The sequence below is a fragment of the Carcharodon carcharias genome, chromosome 10 (assembly GCF_017639515.1).
Source record: "Carcharodon carcharias isolate sCarCar2 chromosome 10, sCarCar2.pri, whole genome shotgun sequence".
Classification (NCBI taxonomy): domain Eukaryota; kingdom Metazoa; phylum Chordata; class Chondrichthyes; order Lamniformes; family Lamnidae; genus Carcharodon; species Carcharodon carcharias.
The window spans coordinates 125473606-125494671 of NC_054476.1; the positions used below are offsets into that span (position 1 = coordinate 125473606).

At 44.5% G+C, this 21066-nt stretch overlaps 1 protein-coding gene across 1 annotated transcript in view; it reads right to left on the bottom strand.

The window, feature by feature from the left end:
* Positions 1–21066, bottom strand: part of LOC121283627 (syntaxin-1A-like) — a 239994-nt gene that overhangs the window by 65825 nt on the left and 153103 nt on the right. The window contains exon 6 of the mRNA XM_041198404.1: positions 5198–5306. Within this exon, the coding sequence (XP_041054338.1) occupies positions 5198–5306 (109 nt within the window). The remainder of the gene's footprint in view (positions 1–5197; positions 5307–21066) is intronic.

Here is a 21066-nt window from a genome sequence, read left to right on the forward strand (position 1 = left end):
CTGAAGTAGCCCATATCCAAATGCAGCAAGACCTGGACAATAGCCAGGCTTTGGCTGACAAGTGGCAAGGAACATTCGCGCCACACAAGTGCCAGGCAATGACCATCTGCAAGAGAGAATCTAACCAGCGTCCCTTGACGTTGAATGGCATTACCATCACTGAAACACCCATTATCAACATACTGGGGGTTACCATTGACCAGAAACTGAACTGGATTAGCCATATAAATACTGTAGCTACAAGAGCAGGTCAGGAGCTAGGAATCCTGCAATAAGTAACTCACTTCCTGAATCCCCAAAGCCTGTCCACCATCCAAAAGGCATAAGTCAGGAATGTGATGGAATACTCCCCACTTGCCTGGATGAGTACAGCTCCCACAACACTCAAGAAGCTTGACACTGTCCGCTTGATTGGCACCAGATCCACAAACATTCACTCCCTCCACCACCGACACACAGTAGCAGGAGTGTATACCATCTACAAGATTTAATGCAGGAATTCAACAAGGTTCCTTAGACAGCACTTTCCAAACCCACAACCACTACCATCTAGAAGGACAAGGGCAGCAAACAGATGGCAACACCATCACCTGGAAGATCCCCTTTAAGTCACTCACTATCCTGACTTGGAAATATATCACCGTTCCTTCATTGTCGCTGGGTCAAAATCCTGGAACATCTTCCTAACAACACTGTGAGTGTACCAACATCACATGGACTGCAGTGATTCAAGAAGGCAGCTCATCACCACTTTCTCAAGGGCAACTAGGGAAGGGGAATAAATACTGGCCCAGCCAGCAAAGCCCACATCCCATGAATGAATTTAAAAAATCAAGAGAGGGAATGATAAAAGAGAAAGATATCACAGAATCACAGAATTGTTACAGCACAGAAAGAAGCCATTTGGTCCATCGTCTCTGCGGCGGCTCTCCAAATGAGCAATTCACCGAGTGCCATTCCCCCACCTTCTCCCTGTAACTCTGCACATTCTTCCTTTTCAGATAACTGACTAATTCCCTTTTGAATGCCTTGATTGAACTTGCCTCCACTACACTCTCAAGCAGTGCATTCCAGACACTAACAACTCACTGTCTGAAAACTATTTTCCTCGTGTCGTTTTTGCTTCTTTTGTCCATTACTTTAAATCTGTACTCTCTCATTCTCAATCCTTTCATGAGTGGGAACTGTTTCTCCCCATCTAGCCTGTCCAGACCCCTCAAGATTTTGAATACTTCTATCAAAACTCCTCTCAGCCTCTCTTCTCTAAAGAAAAGAGCTCCAACTTCTCCAGTCTAACTTCATAACTGAAATTCCTCATCCCTGGCATCTATTCTCATTAATTTTTTCTTCGCTTTCACCAATGCCTTCACATCTTTCTTAAATGCGGCACCCAAAACTGTATGCAATACTCCAGCTGAGGCTGAACTATTGCCTTAAACAAGTTCAACATAACCTCCTTGCTCTTGTGCTCTACACCATTATTGATAAAGCCTAGCTTTATTATCTGCTCACTCAACTTGTCCTGCCACCTTCAATGACTTATGCACATATTCATCCAGGTCCCTTTACTCCTGCACTCCCTTCAGAGTTGTACTCTTTATTTCTGTAGTGATTGAAGGTATAGCCTTTTCCTACTGCCTATCAGGGGTCACAAGATTGTTCTTGTAGACACCGATGATGAGCTCTAAGCCGGGTAATCCGGGGTGGGAGGGCGTGGCTTTCTAGTCGTGGACCTGGTTCAAGCATGTAGCTTCAGAAAAAGCTCTCTGTCATAAAGTTATCTGTTTCAAGTAGAAACCTGTCTGGTATGTCAAGTTATTACAATTCTATAATGTCTCTCCATGTTCTTCCTACCAAAATGAATCATTTCACATTTCTCCACATTGAACATCATCTGCAACTTGTCTGCCCTTTCCGCCAACTTGTCTATGTTCTTTTGAAGCTCTACATTATTTTCCTCACAGTTCACAATGCTTCCAAGTTTCACATCCTCCGCACATTTTGAAGCTGTGCCCTGTATACCAAGGTCTAGGTCATTATTATATATCAGGAAGAGAAAAGGTCCCAACACTGACTCCTGGGACACTGCATTACAAACCTTCCTGCAGCCCAAAAAACATCCATTAACCATTACTCTGTTTCCTGTCACTCAGCCAATTTCATATTCATGTTGCTACTTTCCCTTTTATTCCATGAGCTGTGACTTTATTCACAAGTCTGTTGTGTGGCACTGTATCAAATGCCTTTTAGAAGTCTATGTACACCACATCAACAGCATAACCCTCATCAGTCCTCTCTGTTACCTCTTCAAAAAGCTCCAGTAAGTTAATTAAACATGATTTTTCCTTAACAAATCTGTGCTGGCTTTCCTTAATTGACCCACATATGTCCATGTGATTATTGTTTTGTCCTGAATTATTGTTTCTAGAAGTTTCCCCAGCACTGAAGATAAACTGACTGGTTTGTAGTTGCTGGGCTTTTCTTTACCCTTTTAGATATGTAGAGGTACACTACACAGCTTAGTGTACAAAAACAGTAAAAGAGAATGCAAGAGGGAAAAAAGAGGGAAACTGAAGAGTTAATTTGTTCCACATGCATATCCTTGATCTCCATGTTAGGACCATTACTAATTAAGAGTCTATATATACCACACAATTTCCATCTAATCAGGCTTAAAATGTAATTGTTCTTTTACACTACAGATGTTAACATAGCTTTCCTGTTCATTTGCATTAGATCAAGTAACTTATTTTGAATTTTTGACTGGAATCTACATTTGCGGGGTTTTCCATTCAAAACTACCTTCCTTCTCTCAGTCCAAATTTACATCCTACAACAGCTATCATGTAGATTTGGAAATTTTCTTAGAAACACTTAGTTACGTTTGGATGTCAGACTATTACCTCATAATAAAATGTCAGACTGCTGTTCATCAAAGTGGAATGTGATGTGTTCTGATTCCTAACAAAGCATCTCCCCACGTATCATTGATGAATAATATATGACATGGATACCTAGACATCTAATAGTGCTTTTCTTTGTTTGAAGCAATTAAGAGATAAATCCTAGGTCTTTTTGTGATTCCTTAGCATTTATTGAATTTCCAAAAGTTCAGCATAAGGACCTGGATGAACATTCAGCCTATGTCTTTCATAGGGCTCTGCCAAGCTGAGAGATAGAGAGAAACTATTTTTATTTCACGAGGTTCTGATGTTTTGGCACAATTGGAATTCGAGGGCACAGGAGCGTTAGACATGCCAGAGACGGCCAGTGTTAGATAAGCAGAGCAACAAAACAAATCCCAAACGTAAAGAGGGTGAGACAGAGGAATGATTAGAGAAGCTCAAACTCTACAAACTGTAAAGAAGGTCAGTTAAGCTGGGACCTCACTGAGGTGCATAAAATATTAATTGGCAGCGCTAAAGTAAACCCAGAATATTATTTCAAATTAAGTCAAGGAAGGAGGATCAGAACACAGAGATCCAGAAATACTGAATGGATACAGGAGGAACTTTCTATCCTTTAAGGATGAAAAGAATTTGCTAGGCAAGGCAGTTGAGCACAAATATTTAGAACCTTCAAATTATATTTGGTGCCTTAATGAGATATAGTGAGGTTACTGCAGCAACAACTTCAATGTGATAGTTAGGGCACTAGAGTGATGGTTCAACTGGAGACTTAGCATCCAGGAGGGGTGTGTCTTGATTGGATGAATATCATTTTCTCTTCCTCACCTTCTCCTATGTTCTAATTTTATTTAGATTCTACTGCAAATCAAGTATATGTATTTCATGCTTTTTTAAACTGGTTTATTTCTCTATACTGGAAGGCATTGCAGTGATCACAAAGCTGATATATAAAAGATTCAGTGCTCCCTACTGAGCATAATTAATTGGGATTGATGATCAATGTCCAGGATTTTAGACCATGATCTAAAGTGAAACACCAGTGCAGTATCTTAGAAGTGTTGAATTGCTGGAGGTACTGTCTTTCGGGTGACACTAAACTGAGGACATGTTTGTTTATGTAGATGTAGAAAAATCCCATGGTTATATACACAGAAAAGCAGGGAGCTCCCTTGGTGTCTTGGCCAATTTAATTCCCTCAACTAATATCAGTAAAGAAAAAAGGCTAACCGGACATTATCTACTTTGCTGGTTGTGGGGCCTTGTGTGCAAATTGGCTGCTGCATTTGCTAACAGAACATTTGTGATTGTATTTCAGAATTAATTACTTGTGAAGCACTTTGAGACACCCCGAGGACATGAAAAATGCTAATAAAAGCAAACTTGTTCTTCCTTTCTATGTAGGATGATTTAATGAGGAACACCCAATGACACAAAATGATATTCTACTTTGTGAAACCATGTCTATGAAGATTAAAACTCACGATCTGCACATATTAATCATTGGCAGCCAAGCATGGCACTGTGGCAATGGAACCATATGCTTGCACCCGGCTTTTACACTGCTAATCATGACTCTGACATCCCAGAAGCAGAATCACAAACCAACTTATTTTGAATGCATGACAATGCATCAGTGTGTGTACCATCACAGGCCCACCATTTATAGCCCATCACTCGCATCCTTACTGTTTATACCGCAGCCACATTCCCGCTGTATGTGACCAGTCAGTTACATTCCCTGCATATATCTCACATAAGTCAGGTGTTCATTGTATATCTCCCGTTGGTCTCATCCCTCTTCCCTGTATGTAGTCAGTGAGTATATTCCCACAGCCTCTGGTTTATCATGTAAGTCACTGGTGTTGGCTTTGTCGTAATTCTTAGTCCCAGAAATGATGAGGTGGTCAGGCTCTTCACAACATTTGGGCTAATTTAACTGGGAGTCAAACTATGTATTGCTGCTCATGGCCATTATATTTTGTGGTAGACTTTTCTTTGGATTCAGTGTCACTGATCACACCTATAGGCAGGCCTCACATTCTCTATGGACCAGAGTATCCTTACATGTCCAAAATTTACCTACATGAGGTGAGACCCTTGGGTCAGACAGAAAGCTTATGGTACAGGCTCCAGCTTCTTTTCTGTAATAGGTTAATTCCAAAAACCCTGATTTCAGACTCACAACAGTAGCAAGCCTAGGTTGTAAGCAGCCTACACATTGAGCACCATTATCTTACCATGTTTCTCTATTTAGAGCATTTATTCCAAGAACAATTCCAGGCACTTACTAATTTCGAGTTGCCGCTGAATTCGTCCTTTGCACCGCTCCCTGTAATCAGTCTGTGTGCCATTGTACTCAGACATCACTTCTACAAATTTACGGGACAGTGTAGAATGCTGCAAGCAAAAGAAACAAGGTTTGAATTGGAGTTGTGCAATAAAAATACAATCGAAGCAGCCACAGTGATAGTGACCTGTTATCCATAACTTGTTCTATGTACTACTCCCCAGCTGAGGAGAGTTACCTGCACCCTGATTCTGTCATTGAAAATACTGCCCCAGAAAACTTAATTTTTTTTCACTTTTATTTGTGCAATTTCTAGTTTTGGAACCTTCAATTCACATGGACCTTGGATTTTTATTCAAAAGAGTGAGCTTTGTTTTCGATTTGCAAATTGTAAGTACATTCTTTATCTTCATATTTGAAATTTTCCCTCACTAGCAGCAGATAATCTATTGCTGAGAATATTTTTAAAAAATGTTTGATTGCAAACAAGGACTTCAAATGTGGTTTCATTGTTGTTGATTATTCCAGTCAGAACTGGAGGCAGTAAACTTAGAAATAGAATGTTCCTTTCTGATCCTAACCACCTCCCCCCACAACACCTGCAAGCTGCTGCTGCACTTCTGATGGACCAACTTGTTGAGCCACTGTAACCCATCCAGTGAATGGTGAATATTCCATCATATTTCTGACTTGAGCATTGTCGATGCTGGAGACGTTGAGGGGGTCATCTGATGAACCACAAAGCATATCCAAACCCCAACCCCCCACCACCCGCCCTGTTGTAGCTCTGACATTGATACGTCTACTCCAGTTAAGCTACTGGGTCAATGATGATCCTAAGATGTTGATGGCATGTACTTGACAACGGTTGTGCTGTTGAAAGCCAAGGAGAGACTTATAGGAATTTCTCTTGTGCACGATGGTCACTACCAGGGCCAAAATGTTATCCACCACTTCTTAGCCCAAGCCTGGATGTTGCCCAAGTCTTTCTGTGGACTGGCATGGCTATTTCTTCATTATTGAAAGAACTGTGAATGGAGTTGAACACAGAAATAGTCTGTGAACAGCTCTACTCATGACCTCATGATTGAGTGAAGAAGCAGAAAATGTTGGTACTGAAGACATATTGGTAATGTTTTTTCCAATGAATATTTAGAGTAAGTAATAATTGAGTACATTCGTTATTTTATGCTTGGGACCCGTGCACATCTTCTAACATTCTGACCTCTTCCTTTCTTTCTATCATGACATGGTAATATTCCTCCTCTTCCTTTCAGCTACCATGCCCTAAGAGGGTGTTGGCAACCATGGTCTTCCATTGGATTGGTCCATCGTTATGCTTGGCAAAGTACTGCAGTGGTTTGCCATTACCTTCTGCAGCATGATTGACCAAGAAGCTCTCCCGCTCTTACCGCCTGCCATCAGGCATATTGTAACGATTTACATGCTGATGATCAACCATGTTTGGCACATTATGAAGCAATGGTAATATTAATTCTGGTAAATTCAAAACTTGTAACATATCATGGCATTGCTGACTATTCAGGTGCATGACATAGAGGGCACTAACTCAGATGCACCCAGACTTTATTTACAAACCGGTTAAAGCTACAAATGATGAAAACTGTTCCCACGGCCCTGGGAAACCAAACATTTATCCAACATTTTTCCAAAAGCTTTAAATGGAAATTTCAAGAGTATAGAACATGACCACTGAATGAAGAACAATAGGGCGGGGACAATAGTACTGTATGCCACAAACAAACAACAAAGCAATGGAGAGGAATCCATAGTGGTAGAAGTCACTGAAAGAACAATGGTATGGTAAGGTAGGATCAAAAGTACTGGAAGTGAAATGTTAATAAGCCACCAATAAACACTGCAAAGGTAACAGAACAACTACTAACTGAGAATGGAAAAGAGATTAAACCTTCCTCTGATCAGAATTAGGTGTACAGGCCCAAAAGTAGGGATCAGGAAAGAATGCCCAAAGAGAATAGTAAAAGGAGAATGATGTAAAGAGGAAGGTAAAGATCACAGCAAAACAAGAGGAAACAGGTCTTGAAGGGGAAAAATAGTTTGCTCCTCCCAAGGAAGGGAGATGTACAACAGGCATGAAGTAAAATGCTCGCCAAAGAACCTCACAGAAAGAAGAGAACAGGAACCAAGAAAGAAACAAAGTTTCTTCCAGCTGGGCCCTAGTATAACAGTATCTTTACACTACATTCAGCCCATCAAGTCTGCACAGGCTCTCTGAAAGTGCATTCCACCTTGTCCCACTCCCCTGCTTTAGCCCTGTAACCTTGCACATTCTCTCTTTTCAGGTAGCAATCCAATTCCCTTTTGAATACCTCAAATGAACCTGCCTCTACCACCCGTTCAGGCAGCTCGTTCCAGGCTCCTACCACCCTCTGGGTGAAAAACATTTTCCTCACATCACTATTACTCCTTTTGCCAATTATTTTGCATTGATCAGTCCGATCAATGATCCTTCCCAAGACTGTTTCCTTTCCACCATTTGCCAGTGAAGGCCTTTTCCTGTTACCTGAGCCGGGATTTTCCGGCCCCAGTGCGGCTGGGACCCAGCCAGATTTACGGCGGGACCAGAAGATCACGGTGGCAGGTGGGTGCGGAAAATCTCGCCCCTGATTTCACATTTATGACTAACCTATAAAAATAGGAAGCCTTTGTTTCATTTAAGGAAAGATACTCACATAGCCTACCTCAAAACTACTGTTGGTATTTTGCCCCACCCCACAGGTAATCCCTGGTCTTTCCACTTAATCTGCAGAATGTTCAAATCACTCATTAGCACATTACAATATTCTGCAGCCTTCAATGCTCTCCATTCACCTACTCACTTGGTACAGTCGGTCTATAGCACTTACCAATTAATAATTTGGCTCCTTATTACTAGTTTTATCAATATTATTTCAGTCTTATTCCCTTTCGCTGCTATACCCATTCTTTCCATAGCTGCTATATCATTCCTTATTATCCCAACTCATTCTTAGCTCTTTCTATGTGAAACATTTCACACCATCCGAGCCCCAAACTCCACTGTCAGCCATATGTCAACAAAACATTTCCAAGAATTGTAGATCCCTCTAATCCCAGAACCTTTCCATGGCATTGCTTGTGTTTTTTTATAAAACATTGCAGACTTTCTCTCAACATTTCTGTCTTTAACAATCTTTCTGCTATAGTTGTCACTAATTTTGTTTCTTTCTGGTATGTTTTATTTATCCTCACCTACCTTACTGTTTGAAATCCTGCTCCCGATGCTCTGTTTAGTCTCTCTCTGCTGTGATATCTTTATCTGTTTAAATTAGGTATGACCATACCATCTGCAGAACTTTGCCTGCCTAAGAAATTGCTCCTATCCTAGGAAGCAGAAATCTTCCTTTTCATCTTTCTAACCACAATCCTTCCCTAACTCTAGTGCAAGCAATCTGAGGTCTTTGCACTTTATTGAGGAACCTCAGGTTCCCTGTGAAAAACCTCACTCCTCAGGTTCCCTGTGAAGAACCTCACTCCTCAGGTTCCCTGTGAAGAACCTCACTCCTCAGGCTCCCTGTGAAGAACCTCACTCCTCAGGTTCCCTGTGAAGAACCTCACTCCTCAGGTTCCCTGTGAAAAACCTCACTCCTCAGGCTCCCTGTGAAGAACCTCACTCCTCAGGCTCCCTGTGAAGAACCTCACTCCTCAGGTTCCCTGTGAAGGACCTCACTCCTCAGGTTCCCTGTGAAGAACCTCACTCCTCAGGCTCCCTGTGAAAAACCTCACTCCTCAGGTTCCCTGTGAAGAACCTCACTCCTCAGGCTCCCTGTGAAGAACCTCACTCCTCAGGTTCCCTGTGAAGAACCTCACTCCTCAGGTTCCCTGTGAAGAACCTCACTCCTCAGGCTCCCTGTGAAGAACCTCACTCCTCAGGCTCCCTGTGAAGAACCTCACTCCTCAGGTTCCCTGTGAAGAACCTCACTCCTCAGGTTCCCTGTGAAGAACCTCACTCCTCAGGTTCCCTGTGAAGAACCTCACTCCTCAGGTTCCCTGTGAAGAACCTCACTCCTCAGGTTCCCTGTGAAAAACCTCACTCCTCAGGCTCCCTGTGAAAAACCTCACTCCTCAGGCTCCCTGTGAAGAACCTCACTCCTCAGGCTCCCTGTGAAGAACCTCACTCCTCAGGTTCCCTGTGAAAAACCTCACTCCTCAGGTACCCTGTGAAGAACCTCACTCCTCAGGTTCCCTGTGAAGAACCTCACTCCTCAGGTTCCCTGTGAAGAACCTCACTCCTCAGGCTCCCTGTGAAAAACCTCACTCCTCAGGTTTCCTGTGAAGAACCTCACTCCTCAGGCTCCCTGTGAAGAACCTCACTCCTCAGGTTCCCTGTGAAGAATCTCACTCCTCAGGTTCCCTGTGAAGAACCTCACTCCTCAGGTTCCCTGTGAAGAACCTCACTCCTCAGGTTCCCTGTGAAGAACCTCACTCCTCAGGCTCCCTGTGAAAAACCTCACTCCTCAGGCTCCCTGTGAAAAACCTCTATCTAAATTTTCCTAGGTCACTGGTTCTGACATAACAAATACATGGATGTTTGACCTCCAGCACAGGCTAATGTAGCTTTGATCTGATGACACAACCATAGTATCCCAACTAAACAATATGGAACTGAAAACAACTCAGTTGAGTTTCCAATTTTTAAATACACCCAATTTGTAAGTTTGCACAGCAGAGGTTTTAATTGCCCTAATTGTTCTCTAATAACCTTGTGGTTGAGGAGTTGCAAGAGGCTCTCCCTTGGGTACTTCTCATTGAAGAAACAGTGTAGCGTGGAACAGATTATTAACAGCCATTACCTGTGCTTTCAGCTCACACCATTTATTGATGATTGATGTGTGATACGTGACTGTGCTTCAATGGAGTGTTCATTCCAATACCTCTGACAATTCAACCTAAAACTGATGAGAGTGAAGTGGTTAACATGGAATCTCTTGGAGGGAATAAACCTATGCTTCCAGCAAGGTGAAGAGAAGTGAGCAGTGCCAGTGATTGTTCCCATATCCACAGTGCAGACAGCTTATTGAAGGAATCAAGATACCCCATGAAGTGAGTTGAGGACTCAGTGAGGTACATTGCCTAGGGCCTCTGCAGATGAGTGTCCTTTGAGATGTAACTGGAGCAGTGCCAGCCCAATGGGGAATTAAGAGAACACTCAGGCTGTAGCTAGAACAGCATCAGAGCTAGAATAGCGCAGTCTAACACAGCAGCTGGTTAGATCTTTGGAAGAAGTAACAGAAGAGGTTCCTTAAATAAGGAGAGTGTATAGCTCCACATTTGACTGAAGGAGCCCTGGAAGGCTGATATTCAGGAGGTTTGCAACAGTCTTGCAAAGGGAAGGGTGCCCAACAACAACTCAGAGGACAGTGACTTGTAGTCCAAAATGAATGAATGGGGCACTGAGTATTGATCAGGAGGGCTGAGAAAATGGAAAGGAAAGCACCAGAGAGTGAGAGAGAATGATCTGAACAAAGAGAAGTGTGACAGTGGGGCTGAAGCCAAAAGCAGAAGTGCAGGAAGACAGCATACAAAGCTGGAACAAGAGATGCTGTTAGAACTGAATTATGCTCAAACTGTGCAAGCAGTTCTCAATAAAAGCTTTCCTGTGCACAGAAACAGTTACTGAATCTCAGCAGGTCCCTTTGGCAGCTGATGCATTTAGAAAATTGTGAAGCTATTTATCTTTATCCATCCATATTTACAGAAACATCATCAATGATCACGATGGAACCTGTTTCAGTAAAATTAAGAAAGGCAGTCCAGCAAATCGCAGGGATGGAATACTGCATCATCGAGAACTTCACTGATAAGTTTACACTATAAATGTGAATTCATAAGTGTGCCCTGCTATTGAGAAAATCCAACTATTACCTGAGAATTAATTTGGTCAAATATATTGGTGTCATGGGGCAATTATTTTGTCAGACATCGTTTCATCAGACTGGCTCTTGGTTTGGGAACAGACAGGTCACAGGAGACTGAAAACTTGTCTTAATTCTTAGAATACATTAGCATTTTCAAAGTTGCAGTCCCCATGTTTGATGAGTGGAGAATAAAAGCAACAACTTCTGTTGCTATGAGAGACGTTTACCTTTAGCCTCATCTATTTCCCAAACCTGAAAATCCATGGTATTAATGCACCTTTGAACAATAAGCAGTCTTGAACTATAACTCATGCAGGCATGAAAAATCAAGGTATACAAGTTACACAATGTTGTTCATCGAAACTTGGTTTGCTGGGAGCAGGGGCAAGTTATTCATCAGGTTTTTTTAGTCTCCAGTGCTTTCACCAGGTTTACAACAACAACCACGCTTGAGATCATGTGGTCGACTTTTAACAGAACAGATTGTAGCAGTTTGGAACATCTATAGGTTAACAGTTTCTATTAAATAGAACATTACTACTTGGCATAGGCTGTTCCTATTCTGCTTTCTTCTTGATGATCATATCATTGAGGACAGGAATATCTCATTCCCTTGGATTCCTCAGGGAGGCAAAATTCCGGCAGATTTATTTCAGCCTGTTTATAAATGTTTTCTTCCCCCCAATTAATTTATGTAAGGTTTAAATACATTTAACAAAATTCAATCAGTACAACTGGTATTTGCATAATAATCCAAGATAATGAACAATTCACCACAGCGGTGGATACTCTTGATTGATTTAAACAAAGTAAATTCTAACTAACCTCCTTGAATTTTAACCTTCTGAGCTTGGGGAAAGCTTCACCTTGCAGTTTTTTTAAACCTAAAAACCAGGCTACTTCTGTCTCTTGTGCTCATGACCCAAGCATAAGGGTCCAAGACATAGAATCCCTACCAAGGGCACAGGACCCGGAACCTCTCAGCACTGTGGAGATGTGAGATGTCTATCAACAGCAGAGACAAACTAACAAGTAACTGGTTATAACTCCTTTCCAAATCCTCTCTGTGGGAAGATGGTCAACGATCCTAAAACATGAGGTTTCTACTCACTCGTGATACAATCATTCTGTAAATATTGGTGAAACCATGCTCCACCAGTTTCCTGCTTAAACCAGGCAAGATATCAAGAAAATTGGGCCATAAGTTTACCACTGCTTCCCCATTCCAACCTCGATTTCCCTCCCACCATTCTGGAAACTTGATGTCAAAAGAAAAATTCTAGATCTATAACTCCGTACAGCTCTAAAAGGCTGCTGGCCAGGCTGAAAATTTTCATTCCATCAATTTAATCATTTAAAATGTTTATCTCAATTTTTGCAGTGCCAGTGAGAGTGTTTAATCACTATTGGGTGTGGAGTCTCTCAACTCTTGTCAGCCAGTTCGGCTGCTCCATTATTACTTAGTCACTGCACAGATCAGCACTGTGTGTGTTACAACCTGCAGTTTTGACGTCTGCTGTGACTGTGCACAGCACTGAGGACCCAATGCGCTGAAACAAGACCATCTGTCACTGAAGGACAGTGCAGCCATGAGAATGACAAAATAATTACCAGGAAAATACTGATTTATGTAGGACAACTGCACTGTGATTTTATCACCAATCTTTGCAACATAATAGACAGATCTAGCAGCATAAATCTCTTACAACAGTCTCCAACCCAACACAAAATGTGCCAATGTGTTCTTGAATTGCATTGGTGCCAGAGGGTCAGACATTGAACTTTCATCTCTCAAGAGAGGGCTATATACCAGCATTTCACCTCCAGGTAAGGTCAGACATTGGCCTTTCACCTCTGGTGTCCAGTATTGAATTGAAGTTTTAATGAAAGCCTCATTGGCAAAGATGGGACAATTTAAATCAACTGATCAAAAAAAAAAACACTGCATGCTAGAAATTGGAAATAAAAACACTCAGCAGGTCAGGTAGCATCTGTCAAGAGCACAAGTCAATGTTTCAGTTGTGGGATCCTTCTTAAGAACAGTGAGGGTCAAATGTAAAATGTTGACTAATATTCCCCACAAATACTACCTGCTACAAATGTTTCTAGAATTTTCTTTTATGTTTTAAACTCAAATTGGTGCTAGGCTGGCAGTTACACTCAGACACAAGAATAACTGAGATAAATGAAAATGTCACATTGGTGCGGAACAAAATGCTTTCCAGCTGTTTAAGGGACTTTATTCTTTATCTAATCTTTACTGTCTATGACCTGGGAATATTTGATGACTCAATGTAGACAGAGCTTTGTCTTGTATGTAATTCATGCTGTCTCTGACCCAGGATGTATCTGGGAACGCATATACAATCCTGATCATGCCCAAACACAAATTTAACCCTTTCAGTGCTCCATTCTGCTGATCTAAACTCTCCATTGTCCAAACAAGGGCCTGAATTTCCGCAGAGTTGTGGAGACTCCACACCTTATCCAAAATGATAAGACTTCAGATCCAGATGTCCCACACACATTTCCAACAGACCCTATTTTTGCCGGTAGCGTAAAGAGGATAGCATGTGATTCTCACATAGGGGAAACTCGAACCCAAGGGAGCCATCTGAGCTCAGAACTGAGTTCAAACAGACTCCATTTTTGCTGGAGTCAGGGCTTTAACCTGCAGTGTGTGACTTACGATTTTTAAGAGTAGATATGAATACTTGTTAAAGGTGGATAAGTTCTTTGGGACTGCCAAGCTGTCAAGTTATTTGATCACCAGCTCTTTAAATTTTGAAAAATAAAAACAGCCTGCCTGTGCCTGAGTTGAAAAGAATTAGTGCTTGCAATGTCAACAGTCATTTGTTGACATAACCCAAGGACTATCATTATAGTATTATAACTGTTTTGCTGTTTCCACAACCATTTCATTATCTTAGTGGGTGGGGGTGGGGGTGGTGGGTGGGTGGGTGGGGGGGGGAGGGATGGGGGGCCTTTAATTTCTTTGTTTGATTCACAGCTTCAAGAAGTTATTAAGGGATCAGCTATCTTTGATGTGGGGCTATGAATGCATTTGCTTGTTTTTATAATGAATTAAGTACTTGAGGGGATTTAAATGTATTGAATGGGCTTTTAGCAGAGTTTTTTGTTAACATAGTGAAACCTGCAATAGATGCTTAGAACTTTATTTTATTTCATCTTAGCATGGCTCCTGAGGTCTGTCCATGGTGAATACTGAGTTGGTATGGAGGGTGTAAGTGCAAAAGGTAGTGGGTAAGGACCATTTGTTGGCATAAGTTGGCATAGGGGCTATAAAGCGCCATGGGGATGAGTGGGGGCATAGGTTGGCAAAGAGGGTATGAGGGGCCCTGAGAGTGGGTAGAGGGGCATGGATTGACATGCATGGAGCATGGGGAGTGGGTGAGACAGTGAAGGCTTGAGGGCTGAATATGTAGCCAGAAAACTGGGAAGAAGTCCCAGAGTGCCGAAGTGGGCCTTTTAATAAGGCTGCCTCAGCACTTGGCAGTTCCTGTGACTGCTTCCAAATTGTTTCCAGAGGCACCCAGCACACACTGCCTTCCTCTCCCACCACCATCAAGCCCGCCCCACCCCGCAGAACAAAAATCCCATTATTCAGGGCACATTTTCCTGAGGGGGCTTGGCAAGCCTGGAAATTTCCCGACTCTGCACACCAGCCTCAGGAGTGAAAATCCGGGCCTAGGTGTCTGAGAAAATTTAGAAAATGCTCTCATGTTACTTCCTTTTGAACAAGTGCTGCGAGTTTTACAAACAACACTGGATTTTCCTTTCTAATTATAGTTATTCAACCTTTCCAAGTATTAAGAATTGTCATCGCTTTCTTTCTGTGACTGAATCTCATACTCCTCCTAATTTTAATTCTCTCAGCCCAGTGTTTTTTTTTGCAAATTAGACAGAATGATTTGCAGCTTCAGGCATTGTAACATGGATAGATCTGTGACGTGTGTGACAGTGGTAGCACAGAAAGAGACGTGCACCAACGAGAAAGCCACACATAATCCACAACCTAATGCACTACAAACTTTGCCTAATTTACAAAAACAAATACTGGGCTTGGAGTGATACAAAATATCAGATATAGGAGGGGTGTGTGTTTTACTATACAGATAGTAAGTGATAACAAATTGTAATACTTGGAAAAGACTGAATAACTACAATTAGTGTCCTGTCACTACACAACTACAGGCTCTGTATATCAAAAGCAGCTGCCAATGTTGATCATTGCAAGCAGTTTGAAGGCTGTGACTGAAGACACCCGGCATTCTTAGAGAAACCAGGTGGGTTGGAACATCACGATGAACCTTCCTGAGTAAAATAGCTCGCATGGTCTCTCAAAAATGGAGGGCAGAATTTTCTGGCCCCATTGGCGTTGGGCATCATGTTGGGCAGGGAGGGGGCACGGGGGACACAATATGGCGAGAAACCCATAAATCGGCTTTACGCCGTTGTGAAACCAATTTGCAACCATCTGCTCCAGCCGTCAATAGCAGGCCACATCTCCTGCCACTGGACGTCGGTAGAATCATTTTAATATTTTTAGATCTAATTAAAGGTCCTGCTCGCTGGAATCATCCCCTCATGTCAAATTTACCGCCCACGTCGAGTGACTTCAGAATGGCGTGCTTCACGACTGCCTTTAGAAGGTGTGCACCTGGCGACTTGAACTTCGAGGGGAACTCGGAGGTGAATGCACGCAACCTTGCGCAGCACTTGTGGCATCACGGGTAGCTTGCAGTACAGTGCCAGGGCAAGTGCTCCAGTGTGGGTCAGGCCAGGTTGGGGGTGTGGTGGGAGGCAAGGCAGAACAGGCAGACTGAAGGAAAGACTCAAGGACAGGCCGGGGAGGTGGGGGGGTGGTTGGGGGGTGGTTGGGGTTGGGGGGGCATGCGGTGGTGGATGGGGGTGGACGGGATGATGGGGTGGGTGAGGGAAGCGGCCACGCACTTGGAAAAGCTTGTCAAAAGTGAGCCTTCTTCTGCAGCTGAAACCGTTCAGCATCAGCTCCATTGACATGCTTAGATTCGGGCCTCTGAAGCTTTGCTGCCCACTCAAACAATGCAAAAGCATGAAAGTGCCACAAAATACTCCAGAGCTTTTCACCCCTCAGGCGCAGACTGCAAATTAATGTGTGTTTTAGGGGGCAGCAGAACAATTGGCCGACTGGGCAAGTTGTACGATCCCCTTGTGAGAGGTGGCCATGGTGCAGTCACTGGTGGAGGTGCTCACAGCCCCTTGCAATGTCTTTATTAAGGTTTGAACCAGTATCCATCTTGTTTCAAGCTAACAGTGCAACCTTGCAGTGCGGGTTAGGAGAATGCCTACACCTGAGCTGAGAGCACAGCATGCAGTCCAGTGGCCGAAGCTGCCGCCAATCGGTCAAGTGCAGTGGGACAGAGGTGGGTGGGGTTTCGGACAGCCAATGGGCATACTACACACTGGCCTCCAAATGGTGGCCAGCATTCTCCTGCATGCATGAAGGGGCCTTCAGACTTAACCAAGTTCCTAGTACATCCATGCTAACCCACACATCTCTTTCTTTGACCCTGCAGGAAGAGAATATCAGGATCATGGATCCTGGTGATTTAGTGGTATACCTCATGGCTTACAGAGACCAGAGAAGAAGAAGAGTGGCAGAGGTACCTGGCTCAGCAAAGGGAGGAGCACTTTCATCAAATGAAAGGGTGGCAGGGCCTGCTGTGCACAAGGCTTAAGATCCACAGTGAGCCATCGCTCATAGGTTTCTCACTAGACCCAGGGTCTATAGACCGGGTCTATAGGCACCTGTCATTCCTGCAGATAACTGAGAACCAGTGTCACCAAAGACTGCGCAGGTCTAGGGAACAAGTTGGTCACATGTGCCACGTGCTGCAGGATTTGGTGCCACAGGGGCATGGAGGGCATCCACTGCCAGTGGCCATGAAAGCTCAATTTTCATGCCAGTGGCTCCTTTCACGGCTCCATAGGTGACCTTTGTGGGATCTCGCAAGCCTCCATGCACGAGGGCATCCAGGAGGTCATGGACGCCATCTTTGCGAAGGCACAGAATTTTGTGCATATAGACTGGGACCAGGAAAGCCAGGAAGCAAGACCACTGGGATTTTCACAGATCTCAGGTTTTCCACAGGTGGAGGGTGCCATTGAATGTATGGCGCCTAAATCTCTATGACAACAAGCAGTCAACTACTTCAACCACAAGGGCCTCCACTCGTCGAAAATTCAACTGGTGTGCGACCACCATAAACACATCCTACAGATCTGCGCACGATTCCCATGGCTCCTACATTCTTAGCAGGTCTCAAGTCCCAGGCATCTTCCAGGATCCAGCAAGGCTGCAGGGTTGGCTCCTCAGGGACAAGGGCTACCCACAGAGGACGTGATTGGTTACGCCTGTACGGCAGCCTCAGACGGAAAAGCAAGGCTCATGCCATGACCTGGACTTTGGTGGAGCAAATGATAGGAATGTTGAAAACGAGTTTCTGGTGCCTTGGCAGGTCTGGTGGAGCGCTGCAATACAGTCCACCAAGGGTGTTGCGCATCATTGTTGCTTGCTGCACGCATCACAATCTGATGGTGCAATGGGGGGAGGGAGGACCTGGCTGAGGAGGAGATGGAGGAGCTGCACGTATCCTCCAAAGAGGAAGATGTTGAGGGGGGTGGCGATGATGCCACTGCACTGACCATATGAGGCAGGTGCATTCGGGAGGCTCTCATGGTGGCAAGATTCGTGGAGGATGATGACAAAATGTAGTGACGTCAGTCCTGACATCTTCACCTTGCATCTATGAACATTTGACTCCTGTGTGGCTGATGGCAGCGCACATACCCTCAGTGCTCAGGCTCATGTCATGGAGATGCAGTGGAGGTCCTAATAGTCACTAGATTCCAGGAGGGTGATGATGATATGCAGTGAGGACACTCCATAAATCTTCACATTGCCTCTGTGAATGTCTGACTCCTGTCTGGCTGAGCGCAGCTCGCTTGCGCTCTATGATCAGGGTCATATTATGGAGACTCAGTCATTAAACTTTAAATGCACCTGATCCTTTGTCAGCCTTCAGCACCTGACCCCTTCAGGAGCACAGCATCACCGGACACAGATGCTGAAGAGATGGGGGGTAGCCCAACCTTAAAGTTGCTGAGAGCACACAGAGAGAATGACAGAACTCTGTGACACCTGCCCACAACATTCTGGCAGCAATGACCAGCACCATCGACGTGCAGGCATCACCAATGTGTCCAGTGAGTATGAGGCTGGACCACCACTTTGGTTTGAAGGTTACACACTGCACAGGGAAGAGGCCCTGGACTGAGACACCTGCCTTTATCTTGTGCAGGAACCAAGGTTTCACATCTGAGTGACACAAACACTGCTCATCATAACAAGGAGCCATGGGCAAGGAGACAACTTTGGGAGTTTATTTATAATCATGAACATTAAGTACAAGTGATTAACACCTGTGCCCAGGCTGTGCAACCAGATCTTCTTAATTTTCCTAACCCTGTCACTACGTCTTGGTGCTCCCCCAACATCCAGAGCAGAAGTGGAGGCAGCCTGCTGACTGCGATGCCCTGTCTGTGATGACCTTGACGGGTGTCCTTGGAGGGCCGAGACTTGGAGGGCCCCAGCCTGCTTTTGGGGTCCTGCCATGTGGCAGTGGCAGCCTCCTCGGCCTGTGGCACTGGAGCTGCTGAAGTTACAGGAAGAAACGATTCAGATGGACTGGACACTCCTGGGGTCACCTGGGTGGGTGACCCTGGGGTGTGCACCTGCTGACCCTCCTCCCTATAGGTGCCTGAAGGCCCCTGGCTGACTTCTAGTGAAGAAGGGGAAGCCGGATTGAGATCCAGCTGACCCACACCCCTCTTGTGTTGACACTGACTCTGTCAGTGATGGAGTTCAGCCCATGCAGAAGTACAGGACTGATGTCCTGGGCCAAGGTCTCCATGGTGGCCTCCAGCATACCAGTGTTGACCCTGGTGCATTGGCATGCTGGCACTATCAACTCAGACTGAAGGTGGACGGACCCCTTCATCGTATCTTGCAATCTGAGGAGTGCAGCGGACATCCCTTCCTGATGTCCCCAAGCTTGCTTTTGCAGCTTTAGTAATTAAGTTATGACCAGATTTCTGGTCTCCAGCAGTCCTCCATGTGCCGGAAACCTGGGAAGTTCCTGCCGCCACCTGCTGTGGATCAGACGGTGCAATGTGCTCACCAGATTGTGACCCCAAGGCTACTCTAGAACTAGGTCCCACCGAGGTGTGTGCTTGCGCTGGTGGAGGGTGTGGGTGAGCGCTGTGACGGTCTTCAATTAAGGTGTCATCAGATTCTTCTTCTGTGGTGTCTTCAGGGCTAAAGTCGAGGACGTGGGTCATGGGCCCCCTCGGCTGCTTCCCAGATGTGCCTGCAAAAGCAAAGAGAGATAATTAGTACATGGCAGGGGACTCACTACAGCATGGTTGTATGATGGATGTTGCACTGTTGGATCCTCACATGGTTGAGCACCACCACTCACTGTCAGCACAGGAACAGCCCAGATCATTGCCTGCCAGCTGGATGGCTCTATTTTCAAAGTCTGTGTGGATATTGATGTCGGTCATTCTTCCACTAGACTGCGACCTCTCCCAGCTTGTCCTCCATGAATACGGATGGAGAGTGCGTAAGCAGGACTCCTGCCAGGCCAGCTGATAAGGATGCCTCGCATGTGTGGGTGGTGAATAGTGCCATGGACAGGATGAAGACACAATCCTCAGGACAGATGAAGGTGTGTGGGAGAAGTTGAATAGTGATGTCCCTTGAACCGGCAGTGAGCGAGATTCTTGCAGATGTGTGATGGGCTTGTGAGTGTGAGTTGAGATTGATGAGAAAAGTAACTTACTCTGGTGGAACGGAGGAAATCATTCATCCTCTTTCGGCACTGGGTGGCTGTCCTCTTTTGCAGGGCGTTGGCACTGACCACCACTGCCACCACCTCTCATGTTGGATTGGTGACCTTGCTTGCTAGTCTTCGCCCAGAGTGGGGGTAGAGAGCTTCATGGTGGGCCTCCACGTCATCCAGTAGGCACCTGAAGGAGGGGCCGCTAAACTTGGGGCAGCATGTTTCCTCCCTTTGGCAGCCATAACTTTGCAACAGCTTCCAATGCCTTAGAGAGAGCTAGCTCTGTGCAGGGACACCTTTTAAATATGGAACCCAGATTACTGAAGACCTGAAGTGACGGCGGGGCAGGCAAATCAGAGGCCAGCCTGCCAGTGACCTAGCGTGTTTCCTGGGAGCGCATTATTAATGAGGTGGGATGCACTGGGAATGGGACGATACGGCACAAAAAGCTGCCATTGAGGCTAGTGGACAAAATGTAGCGTTTCCCACCCGCTACCGCACTTTGTGAAAATCTGGGATGATTCCACCTGAAGAAACCGTATCAACTTTGTTAAAATGGTAGGAAAAAATTTCAAAAAAGGTGTTACCCTGTGCACTACGAACAGCTATTAAATACCGAAGTATCCGGCCACTGTTCAATTCTCTCCGTCAACCTCAGTGATTCATTCACTGTGCCTGTTCAATGATAAGTTAGTACCTCTTAGAGGTCATAATGACTATACAAGAGTGTGAAATGGGCAATCAATCAGGATTACAGCATGTCATCGCTAAGGAGACATAGGCTGTTTACACAGAGATGAAACCAAGATCAACTGGAACTGAATTTTGTTGAAGATTCCCAGCATCAGCCTAGTATTTTCCCCCAATCAGCTGGCCATAGGGGAAATATAATGGTAAAATTTTAACAGGGGTGCAGAAACAGAGAGACTGGAAGCCTACGTATACAAACCTTTGAAGGTGGCAGTTCAAATTGAGAAGACTTAAGAAAGTGTATGGGATTCTTGGCTTTATTAATTGAGGAATAGAGTACAATAGCAATGAAGTTA